Source organism: Megalops cyprinoides, chromosome 2 (genome assembly GCF_013368585.1).
Source record: "Megalops cyprinoides isolate fMegCyp1 chromosome 2, fMegCyp1.pri, whole genome shotgun sequence".
NCBI classification, from domain to species: Eukaryota; Metazoa; Chordata; class Actinopteri; order Elopiformes; family Megalopidae; genus Megalops; species Megalops cyprinoides.
The window spans coordinates 59,969,228-59,981,559 of record NC_050584.1 but is presented as its reverse complement, the minus strand read 5'-3'; the positions used below and the strand labels follow the sequence as shown (position 1 = coordinate 59,981,559).

Here is a 12,332-nt window from a genome sequence, read left to right as displayed (position 1 = left end):
CATCCTGTCCCGGACAAATAAACTTCACTAAAATGACACCAGCAACTGTATATATACAGTACCAGGCAAATGTCTGGACACACCTACTCATAGAAGGGTTCTTCTTTATTTTTACAATTTACCACATTTTAGAATAATAGTACAGACATCAAAACTACGAAATAACACAACTGGAATTATGCAGTGATGACAAAAGTGTTAAACAAATCAAATCTTTCTTTAAAGTACCCAAAAATATATTTTTTTAACTAAGCATTTTTTGGAAAGAATGTCATACATAGGCATCAATTTTACTGTTAATATTTGTCTAAAAGCACAAGTGTTTAGATCAAAATGTCTTTGAATGCATGTTTGTCATTATCTGAATTAGGTGTGTCCAAACTTTTGACTGGCACTGTATGTAGACATTAAACAAAGGATCTTCACGTCAGCCTTAATCCTCTGTTGCCTTTATTTGGATGACATTCTGGTTTGAGCATAACCCCTGAAAGGAAATGTGAGTGAAGAGATATTGTGTTACCACAGAGAGGACCATCACTGGGCCTTGTACTTGGGATTGAGAACAGTTGTGACAGCGCTCTTGTAGAGTGGATTATCGTCCTGCAATGAACAGAAAATCTAACTCAGAACACAGAACTCATCAGTACAGCTAAAAATATATAAGAAAGGATGGTAGAATGTAAAGTTTGGAGAGAACAGCAATACTTTTTCTAAATTTTCTTTTTGTCTTTTACCTTGTTTTTTCTCCGGGTTTTTTGTGATTTCCAATTGTACACTATTAGGAATAGGCACAGGGTGTAGTAAGTGCAGTCCTCCAACACATATACACACTAGCCATGGCTACTTTGTCCCACAAAAAGAAGGACACACTGAACAGATGAAAGACACATGTCCCTGACATCTGGGGATCTTATAAACGGTTTGAAAATAGCTGGGACAAAAAGTCAATGTGCATTTGAGTACTCAACGATGGTCTTAGTCAGACACGGTTCTGTAAAGCTAAATTTATGGCTTCCAAGTGGATCTGCCATACAGTCTAAAGTCCTAAAGCTCAGAACCGGATTCAAGTTGGTCCACTGGGACAGGATGGATTTAATTTGATTGAAGTCTGTCAATTGTCACACATCTATGACACCCTCTAGTGGCCTGTGAGGCACCTATGTGAAATATAGCCGTTGGCTGCATACGGATGTATGGGAGGGTTGCATTCATGTGATCTCAGCGCCCCTGCACAAGCATAGAAGATGTTTTGCAAAGTGGTGACACTACTGTAGTATAATCAGTGATTTCTCATTAGGTGAAAAGGGGTAAAAGCATAAAGAAAGTACTAAAAAAAAATACTGGGTGCGGTGAATTAGTCAATTGCCCCAGGTTTTATTTACTCATGAAAACTCTTAACTGAGATCTTAACTTAATATTGTTGCAAGCATAACCACAGCCAGTGAATGCCCACACCAGTAGCAGTAGCAGCAGTGGAGACTAAGCCCAGAGCAGTACCAATGGGGCAGGCCAGCTCACCATGTTCCACCTGGCCTTCTCTAGCTCTCTCTGGAAGCGCGCAAACTCCCTCCTGTCGTGGATGGTGGTGAACAGCTTCCAGACCAGCAGCAGGGCCACTCCGAGCAGCACAATGGAGCCCGACACTAGGGCTGTGATCAGAACCACATCAGGGCCTGCTGGGCATTCTGAGGGAGGGGGGAGGGGGACAACCTGATCAGATGCAACAAGCACAATTCAAAGGTTGCTTGCGTACTGTTGTATTCTAAACGGTTCTTGTTTTAAAGGGTTTTCATTCTGGAACTTGGGAGTACTCAGGCCAAAGTTACAGTCATTTTGCTTCTGGAGAACAGAGGAGCCAATATGAGTGATCTAAATCACAGGGTAAATCAAAGTTTACACTTTGCCGTGAATGTGGTTCTGTGTGGTCAATTAGGAGACAAAGGTAATACCGAGGATTTGGCCCTGCACAAAGAACAAATGAAAATTTAAGTTTTGGTTCTTAGCACCACATATTGTTTAGCCATTAGTACAGCATTAGCACAAGGAAACCTTTTATTCTGTAAAAACGACACTGATTGATAAAACATTGACTTCTTCATAATGAAGATGACACAAGCTGATTGATACATTCCCTCATACCCCTTCTCCATTTTGAAGCCTGAGCCAGGCCGGCTGTCACAGGTCAGGCTCAGAGCAGTTTTCCCTTGTACTGGTGCTGATCTATGACAGCTTGGCCTATTTGTGTCATTTGAGCTGTGCAGCCATATTGCCAAACTGTAGGAATCCACAAGCAAAGTAAATATGTTGCTTCTGTCTGTGTCAATGCTAAAACTGAGTGGATAAACACAGAAGGAAGGAACATGCTTCAAACCGATCACAGCAAACAGCCACGGGCGGATACAGGTAATAAGAACTCCGTTTTAACGAGACAGCCTTAGCCTTGGCTCTATCTGGGTAGATGATAGCAGTCATTGTGACCCCATTTGCTACTACTATGGTTGATACAATGGAAAAACAATCAAGCTTTATCAATCCAGCTTTGGTTCCAGGTTGAGGTAGCCCGGTTCCACCTGTAGAGTGGACAGGGGGATCGCAGTGCTATTCGATGGGAGCCGATCTGAGGAGGATGTGAGGCCTACCTCGCCTGAGAGAGGCGTGGATGTGGGCAAACCGCCCCCTGTGCCCGGCCTGATACAGGAAGTGCACCCAGCAGCCGTCCGTGTCCTTCTCCCGGCACCTGTGGTGGCCGCTGCCGTGGTCCTCCGGCGGGAGGTGGGCGGGCTCGGCCACCAGCGTGAGGTTGAAGCCGTCGCACTTCCTCTTGCACTCCCCCTGCTTCAGCCCGTGCAGGAAGGCCCGACACAGGACACAGTCTCTGCGGGGAAGGGAGCAGGATTACCTGCACTGCTTACGTACAACCCTACAGTTAAGGTGTGTTTAGAGGTGTGAGAACTGGGTGTGAATGTGTGCATGTGTGTGTGTGTGTGTGAGCATGAGTGTGTGTGTGTGTGTGAGCATGAGTGTGTATGTGTGTGTGTGAGCATGAGTGTGTGTGTGTTTGTGTGTATGTGTGTGTGAGCATGAGTGTGTGTGTGTGTGTGTGTGAGCATGAGTGTGTGTGTGTGTGTGTGTTTATGTGTGTATGTACGTGCATTTGTGCGCACTGAAATGGCTTTCCCACCTGTGCTCGGTGCAGACGTCAGGGCAGGAGGGGCAGATCTCACAGGTGGGGCCCTGGAAGCGGCTGTCCTGACAGACGCAGGTCCCGCACACGCACCGGCCCTTTCCGTTACAGAGCTCGCCACTCCGGGACAGACACGCCTCCTCGCTGAGGGGACACTCGCACGCGCTCCCACTGAACCCTGGGAAACACTGACATACACCGCACTCACAACTGCCCCGCCCTGAGACACACAGACACGCAAACACACACACACGTAAACACAGACATAAACACACGCACACAAGTATTCCACACAAGTTTTTCATCAGCAGGCAACTACTCATCAATATCAATCATAGGCATCCTTTAATTCCCATCAATCACATGCTTGAATCTACACTATATCTTTATTGAGACCACTGAGACCATTGAACATTAACAACTCGCCACTGATTTTACATTTGAAATGAGATCTAGAAAAACTGTATGCTTGAAGGTCATCTCAAACAGTGCTGCCCTAAAGGCAGAGACAGTGGCGAGCAGTGTTGCCCTAAAGGCTCGTCTGCCCCTACCCCCACACAGCAGACCCTGGTACTGGTCGCAGCGGAAGTCGTCACACTGGCAGTACGTCCCGTAGTAGTTGTGGCTGGGGTTCTTCCGGCTCTTGTGACACACGCACTCCCCACAGACGCAGTCCCCGTGCCCGCTGCACACCTCTGAAGTGTTATCCCGTCGGCACGGCTCTTCAGCGTCCTCGTGTCCCAACACACCCACCTCACACTCACAGAATGTCCCAATGTGACCCTCGTCACACCTGCGGGGGAGATGAACCAAATCACACTCACCCTGGTTTACTGGTCTTACTGCACGTGAAGAGAAGTGAACTGTATGTATTTTCTGGGATAATGCCTTTATCTGGCCTGGTAAAGTTACTTTCGAAACGGTCTGACATAAATAACACAGTGGTCATTTTGCTGCTATAAGGGGCATTGCTTATAGTGCAAAGTACAAATGTCACCCTCTCAGAACTGCTGAGAAGAGGAAAGCAAGCCTGTGGTTTAGGTATAAAACTCACACTTGTACAACACATGCTACCCCCGAGGAGGAACCCTTATGAGCACAGCGCCCTCCACCCTGTTCCATGTAGAGGGGAGTAGAGCACAGGACGAGCCCAAAAAGCGGGTTAGACCTCACCTGCAGGCCCCGCACTCCAGCAGCCCACTCCTGTTACAGCTGGGGCTCTTCAGCTCGCCGTTCCAGGAGCAGCTACACTCGCACACCGGCTCCAGGAAGACCTCCACCTCCTCGCTGAAGCCCTGGGGTTTGATGATCAGGTGGGACCCGCCAACCTCACACCCTGTCACCGTGATGGTCACCTGGAAGTTCACCTGAAGAGGAGACACATGTAAAAACACACACACACGCACATTACTGTCACCGTGTCCAGTACAGTGGGAGAGACGCCAACCTCATCACCGATGGAAATGTTTGAGCACTTCCGCCCATCCTCCCCGGTCCGGAGCACGTGGTCCTTGCAGAAGGAGCTGAACGCTATCTGGTAGCCCGCGGGCAGCCCGCTGTGGTCCATGATGACCTCTGAGGTCAGGGCCTGGAAGAAACGGCTCCGTGTTAAACGCACGGTCACTGAAACGAGACCCTAAAAGTTGCTGTTGCTAAATCTGGAGGCTTTGGAAGCATAAGCACGCGGTTTTGAGCGAAACGCTTAACCCAGATTGCTTCTGCTGTGTACGTGGCTGAATATGTAAAGTGTCAAGAAGATGTCATCCTGGAGAGGGGCAATTTATGCAGCAAAGCAAAAACATTATTTAATTCAAGGAAGCTTGTGTCACAAGACATCCATGGCCAAAAATAACAAATGCACAGAGGAAGTGAAGTGCTTTTCACTGTGTCACTATATTCTGAAGGTGAAAAGTACTAAAACGGAAATCAACGGCAAACATACAAGGGATTAAGCTGTTAAAAATATTGTGCCGCTTTATTAACATGATTGATGACTCAAATGAAAATTAAATGATCATTGAGATTTGCAATCAGTCTTGCTTCTCTTCGTTCATTTAACTGAACCCACCCCGGTCTTCTAATGAAAACAGCTCATACAGTATGACCCTTGGAAGGGGGAACGAGGGTCCACTTACATCGTAAGCATCAACGATCAACTGCAGGATATTGTGGGAGTCATCTGACAGAGTTCCAACAGCGCATTTAGGGAAGATATCTTTTAGACCCTGTCAACAAATAATGGGGCTATTTATACATCAATAATAATGAGAGAAATACATAGGACTTTTAGACGCAGACAGGAAGGAAAGAAGCAGTTAGAAAAGTCCCAGTGGGTGATATATGAATACACAGGTTGAATACACAGACATAATGCAAGACTACAAAGGTGTACAGATGGTGTTTTAAAGCTATTTTTGATGAATGTGCTGCTGACAGACACTAATAATAGTAGGAGTAAAGAGCTGTGTAGGATGTGAGAGCTCGTACCTCATACAGGTGTAAGACATCCTGGGTCACAGCAAATATGGTCTGGATGTTTTTCTCCTTCAGCTTCTCAGCCAAGTGAGCGACAGAGGGATAGTCCTGAAGAACCGAAGAACAGAACCGAGTACACTCATTTTCATACAGAGAAATTTCCACAGCACTGAACACAATAATATTCATGCAGCCATGGCCCACAGCACCAATCAAAATAATTACCACACAGAAAAAATCTCATAGCACCAACCACACTTGCATTCAAACAGACACCCAGCATTGAAAACACTAATGCTCATTCAGAGAAAAGACTACAGCGCTAAAACAAACTTGTGTTTGTAAATACAAACGGCACAGCATTCAGCGCACACTGAATACAGGATAGGAGCGACAGCCACTTAAACAGAGGAAATATTTCATATAGTGTGTGGGCCCTAGAGACACTCCTCTGGGTCTACTTATCCCTTCTGGGATATGCTTGTCCTCGAGTTGACAGCTTGGGCTAATGCACTAAGCACCCTGACGCTAACACTGCAGACTGGCAACATTCATAATGAAAATTCAATGTCAGACTCATTTTCTAGGAGTTCTGTCAGGATCTTCAACAGTTTCCTGAACTGTTTCCAGTCAGGAAGTGACTGTCTGCACTCACTGTCGTGCATGTTTTTTTTTTTACAGTATTTGTCAGTGGTGTTTGGAGAGTAACCTACATAGAGGTCACTCATGGGATACATGTTGTTCTCCAGATGGCATTTCCCATCGTTGGGCAGCACGATGCCGCCCAGTTTCCCGTCTCCTGCAAAGTGGAATCCGGCGTCGGTGGAGAACACCAGGAGCCGCGTCACGTTCCTCCAACCGATGTGCTCCTGTCACGGGGGTGGGGAGGGGGAGATACATCAGCACCTTTGACCAAAACAAATCCTGTATAGTGACTAAAACATACTTTATTTTTCCATATTGAGTTTGTAGGTGAGGCATGAATTAACAACTGGACACTGTCCTGAATGGCAGTTTCTAAATCTTTAAAAGCTAATTTCTGTGGAAAATGCAACAGAGGCAACAACTGAAAACAAAACAATGTTTTGACAATGAAAATGGCAATTTTCCAAAGCTTTGTCTGTGGCGCATGTGGTGTGCACTGTTTAATAGAGACAAAAACAATCTTCTGGGGTGGGAGGCATTGCAGGAGAGTAAAAAGGCTATTTGGGTTGGGCCTGCAAACCCACAGCCGGCATCACATGCTGTGCCTGGCTACAGTGGAACAAAAGCTGCATCACAGGTGTCACCAAGCTATTGTCTGCGTGTCTTCCTTGTGGCCGGGGCAAGCCAAACAAAGGGGGCTCTCTCTCTCTCTCTCTCTCTCTCTCGCTCTCTCGCCCTCACCTCGCACGCGGCGACCTGCATCAGAGCGTCCAGCCCCCCCTCGGGCAGGTCCAGGTTTCCCGAAATGCGCTGGCGGCCCACCAGCTCGCCGAAGAGGCTCCCGTTGCGGGTGAGGCCCAGGACGTGGCGGAAGCTGAAGGCCCGGGCGCAGACCTGCCGGCCCTGCGTCTTGCACGGGTTCCGCAGCATGTCCTCGGTGGTGCTGACAAAGGGGAGCACCGTTTTGTCCACGAACGCGCCGAACCCTTCAGCGCACGGGGTGACACCAGCAAATTCATATCCTCTTAATAGAGTCAAGTGGATAAGGACGAGAAGTCATATTTTTTTTACTGGAAACAGCTATCTTTATAAATGGCTCATTTTGAAACAGAGCAAAAAAGGGACATTTGGGATAGAAAAATTCCCCTTATGATTTGGTTTTTCCCTATAAGTTAGTTAATCGGATCTGCTCCTAAGTATCTGAAAAGTGCAATCTGTATGACTGTCTCTAAAACACTTCTAGAGAAAAAAATACTACACAAATTTCAATGTAAATTGAAAAAAATTTGTGATATAAGTAATGTTAGCTAGTTAGCAGAAAACGTATTCACTGGTACGTGTCTAGTGATGGAGGTTACATTTGTTAGCGAGTGAATCATTGCTTCAGACACACATATTGCTAACAATATGTGTCAAAGAAGTCATTGTCAACTAGTTAATTAATCACAGTGATATATATATATATATATATATATATATATATATTTATTTGTTCAAGTTCAAGATTTTTTCATACATTCTCTGTATAGCCTGTATTATTTTGCCAGTACAAAAAAGGTATTTTCCCTGTATAAGTAGCTGAAAGTCTCACACACAAGCAAACTCACCCATTCTGAAATCCTGCGTGATGTTTTTCATCTCCTCCATCAGGTCTGTTCCCAGCTTTTTCACGTTTGGCAGGTCATCCTCCATAGAGAAGGAGAGGTCCATGAGGTAATACAGGTCAATGGGGTAGTCCTCCACTCGCTTGAACTTCACCTCGAAGGTCTGGGGTTCACCTGCAGCGTTTACAAATCAGAAACAAATATTTTCAGGTGGAACCATTGATGTCCCCAAAATACTTGACAATCCAGAAATTGTAGCCACACAGAGGGCAAGGCTTTTTAGCTGCTAGCGTTAAAGCTTGGTACACATGCTACCATTTGTGAAAATAATAAAGGAGTTTACTACAAGTGAACCTAACACACATTAGAAGAAGGCTACTGCCACTGGGGGAATCAGGGCTAATACACCACACTCCCAAATCAGGAAATAATACTGCATGGCACCATCTGATTATGCCCATGATTTCAAAGCCAGTGCTTCCCACTGGTCGTTGATACCGTGGTTAAAGGTTAGAAGGCACTTGCCATGACTCCATGACAAACACATCAAACCACCCATCTATTCTTGGTTGAAAATGGCAGATGTGTTCTCTGAACATTGAAGGGTAGCATACCCAGTGCCTTCTTTTTTTATCAAGCTGTCTGTCTTTCCTCAGATCACATTTCCACTGTTTTGTCATGGTTGCTATTTGGGTGAAAAAAATTTCAACAAACCCTCACGCATGTTCCACAGCACAGTAAATGTTCTACTTGGTGCTCACATCTCTTGTATTGCATATTTCTTATTTCACAACTTTCCCACTGCTGTGGTTTTACAAGAAATATTAACAGTGAACGGAAAACAGATGTTTTTCTTGGTTCTAGGTTGGTATTGAATTGGTATTTTTCACTGGAAGTTGGAAGGCCCTCAATTCTCATGAAACTTTACACTTAACAGGAATCAGCAAAATGTTCAACCTTCATGCACAGTCTGTGAGGCACGCAAACGAGAAATTATCGCTGTTCATACAAGCACACACCATCATAGCAATATCCAGTGGGCAAAGAAAAGCTCTTTCACTTTCCACATTCAAATTCTAGCCTATTTGTTTTCTGATGATTTGCTTAGGTGTGAAAAACGGTGTGAGAAATTAATTTGGTTCAACACTTTGCTTGAATAGTTGTGATTTGCTCAGAATATGTAATGCATGACATGAGTTTCATATTGACTGAACTGCAGTTTCCGGCTTCCAGTCACACAGAACGGTATTTGAACCTGTGGCTGAACAGCACGCGACAGGCAGGCGCAACTCCCAGTGCGTGGCAGACACACCTGGCCTTAGACGCATCAGGACTTCCTGTGGCTGCAGCTGAATGATGTCCCGGGGCCCGTGCATCTGGTCCCGGGTTCGAGAAGTGACGTTGTGGTCACGCCACAGGACCACCTCACCCCGAGGGTCCTCCACCTGCCCTGGCGGGCAGCCCCTCTCCAGCAAATCGTTCGCAGTGTCACAGCGTTCCCCGGTGCTTTGGCCCGGCCCAATAAAGCTCTGCATGGAGGGGACACACACATACATTACTATTATTACATTATTATTTGGCATTTAGCAGACACTCATATCCAGAGTGACTTACATCAACTACAGGTTTTTACAATGTTATCCATTTATACAGCTGGATATTTACTACACTGAGGCAATTGTGGGTTAAGTACCTTGCCCAAGGGTACAGAAGCAGTGTCCCTGTGGGGAATCAAACTGGCAACCTTTCGGTTATGAGTCCTGCTCCTTAACCACTATGCTTACACATGCACGCATACACACACACACACACACACACACACACAGACCATGCACCCACACACACCACACACACATACACACACACGCACGGGTGCACACAGACCATGCACCCACACACCACACACACACACACACACACACACACAGGACATCAGTAAGACAGGTCTCTTGCTGCTCCCCATCAGACGGATTCTGCCTGAACATTCTGTCTTAACACAGACTGACACAGACTTTAATATGGAGAGTACGGAGAGTATGACACACATTGTAGCACTGAGTTTGGTAATCCAATATGACACAAAACAACAGAGGGTATCTTCAATCATTCCTCAGTCATTAGTCGTGATAATTATGATATTGAAGTAAGGGAAGGGGCGCTCACCTCTTCTACACACCAGGCACAGTGCGGCCCCGACCTCAGACATTCATCACAGCTCTGCACCCCCACAGCATGGCAGTGTTGCTCTCTCTGACCTGGGAAGGGGAGGGAGACCAGGTGTATTTTCCACCACTGCCAGCAGGGGGAGTTCCAGAGGACTGCACCAGTTACACATTGCCAAACATATAACAGGTGAGAAAGAACGCTGATGAAGGTGACATAGATGGGCAGCCCGTGGGAATGAAGCTCTAGAGTCCGAGAGCTTTGTCTCACTGGAATTGTGAGAAGCCTTGAACCGCCCAGGCTAAAAGAGGGAACAGGAAGTGCCCTGCCTTACCTTGTTCTTCCCATGTATTCTCCCAGCAGCACAGCAGTATTACAACAAGTAAAACTTTCATAATATCCTAAAGAACAGAGAGAAAACGGTCATATGAAAGTACCTAATTCAACGTAATGAATAACTCTCGGCAGACTGAAACATAATACTCAAGTATTTCATTGTGTTGTTAATTGACAATGATTGCACCCTGAAGATTTACTGGACAAATCCCTTTCAAAGCAGAAAAGATCCTGGAGAATGATGTAAAATCATCAAACGTGAAGTTTAAAAGTGAAAAAAAAACAAACAAACAACCACAAGGCAGTCCAATATTAGTCAAATATTAGATGATCTGCAGATGAGCTGAGAATAAAAAAAAATATTTTGTTTGTTTTTTTCTATGCTATTCCCTGTACTACGCAATGACTTTACCTTCTGCGTGGAATCCACCGATGCTGTATCCTCTAAGAGGCGGTATGCCTCTTAACCCTCCTGTGTGCCCTGACTTTGGTGGAAATGCCTGTGGAGACCAAGGTTGTTTGGTCTAAGCGTCAGAGATTAGCTCTCCGCCTCACTGGAGGTGGGACTTGCCATTCCCCTCTTCGCTCTCAACACACAACAGCCTGGACACAGGATGTGCAGAGATCTCAGTCCCACTTATGCTGGTCATCGCCCCACAAGATGCGTCCGATGTGGCCTGGCTGGAGGTCCTTTGTGCATCAAAAGATCAGCGTTGCTGTTTGAGGAAAACAAGAAAAAGGGCAACACATTACATTATATTATTGTCTATTAGGAGATGCTCTTATCTTATCCAGAGTCACAGTTTTATATGTTATCCATTTATACAGCTGGATATTTACTGAGGCAATTGTGGGTGAAATACCTTGCCCAAGGGTACCGCAGCAGCAGCCCAGCAGGGAATCAAACCATCAACTTTTCGGTTACGAGCCCTGCTCCTTACCGCCACACCACACTGCTGGCCACAGTCATTTTAAAAAGGAGACGATACAGCATATTCAGCTGGCTCATTCAGACTGATCAAACACTCATACATCCTCAGCTGGTCATTAGAATGAACAAAACCAGCTCAAATACCCTGGAAGCTGGTCGAGAGACAGTGAGAGACAGCACTGTGGACCCATGGCTGCAGCTGTCTGGACCTGCACGGTGCGGGAGCTGACTCCTGGGCGGGACGCCGCTATTGTTATACCCTTAAGCTCTTCATCTCAGTCACTCCCGCTTTCACCCTTTCCAAATAAACCAGCTAGCGTGATATTTCTATGATATCAGGTTCATTTGTAACCCAGTGGGCAGGATTCGGGTCTGAAAAGGTTCCCGGTCCTTATTCACAGAATGGGGTGGAAACCAAACAGACACGAATAAGAAAATACCGATCCTAATCTGAGGGCACAGAATGAAATCTTAAAGTGAGACATATTTCTGACAACATTGAGGGAAATCAATAGGGTAGGAATTATTAATATTCAGAAAATATTACAAGGTTGCACCACCCTACCTTGTATATCTTTGATTTCCTTATAAAAATGGTAAACTGTACTTAACATAAACATTGAGTTTCATAGTTTTCAAATTCATTTAACTGTTACCCAAAGGTATTTTCAAATGAGAGGCTCGCTGCTTTTCAGATTCAAGGAAACTTGACACTTAAGTACAGTAGTCCTACGGTAGAGCCTAAATGAAGAGCATGAAGTTAAATGATAATTACATGGCAAAGAGAAGCACTTTATTCTTTTCATGGGCAATGTGGCTCCATCTAGTGGAAGAAACATGAAAGTGCTGTAGATTGTGAAGAAAAGAATTCTTTCCCGAGGAACAAGACCTTCGATATTATTGTACTACAAGAAAACATTTATGATATGCCTGAGATTATGCATCAAAGGTCTCTTAATGTGGATAGACACACATTCACACGCACGCACACAGA

The 12,332-nt window shown here is 45.4% G+C and overlaps 1 protein-coding gene and 1 long non-coding RNA gene across 2 annotated transcripts; both read right to left on the bottom strand.

Annotated features, from left to right (window-relative positions):
- Positions 1–398: 398 nt before the first annotated feature.
- Positions 399–9,430, bottom strand: LOC118772831 (integrin beta-1-like). Its single transcript, XM_036521457.1, has 13 exons — positions 9,221–9,430; positions 7,912–8,082; positions 7,046–7,290; positions 6,373–6,528; positions 5,672–5,767; positions 5,320–5,409; positions 4,632–4,772; positions 4,358–4,551; positions 3,736–3,977; positions 3,182–3,404; positions 2,640–2,875; positions 1,519–1,685; positions 399–600 (listed from the first exon to the last, which is right to left on the bottom strand). The coding sequence occupies exons 1-13, from the start codon at positions 9,282–9,284 to the stop codon at positions 535–537; spliced, it is 2,091 nt and encodes a 696-aa protein (XP_036377350.1). The 5' UTR covers positions 9,285–9,430; the 3' UTR covers positions 399–534.
- A 647-nt stretch (positions 9,431–10,077) lies between these two features.
- On the bottom strand, positions 10,078–11,015 carry LOC118772832. The gene is made up of 3 exons (XR_005004710.1): positions 10,820–11,015; positions 10,406–10,472; positions 10,078–10,163 (listed from the first exon to the last, which is right to left on the bottom strand). It is a non-coding gene; the product is annotated as an uncharacterized LOC118772832 (long non-coding RNA).
- Between the last annotated feature and the right edge of the window lie 1,317 nt (positions 11,016–12,332).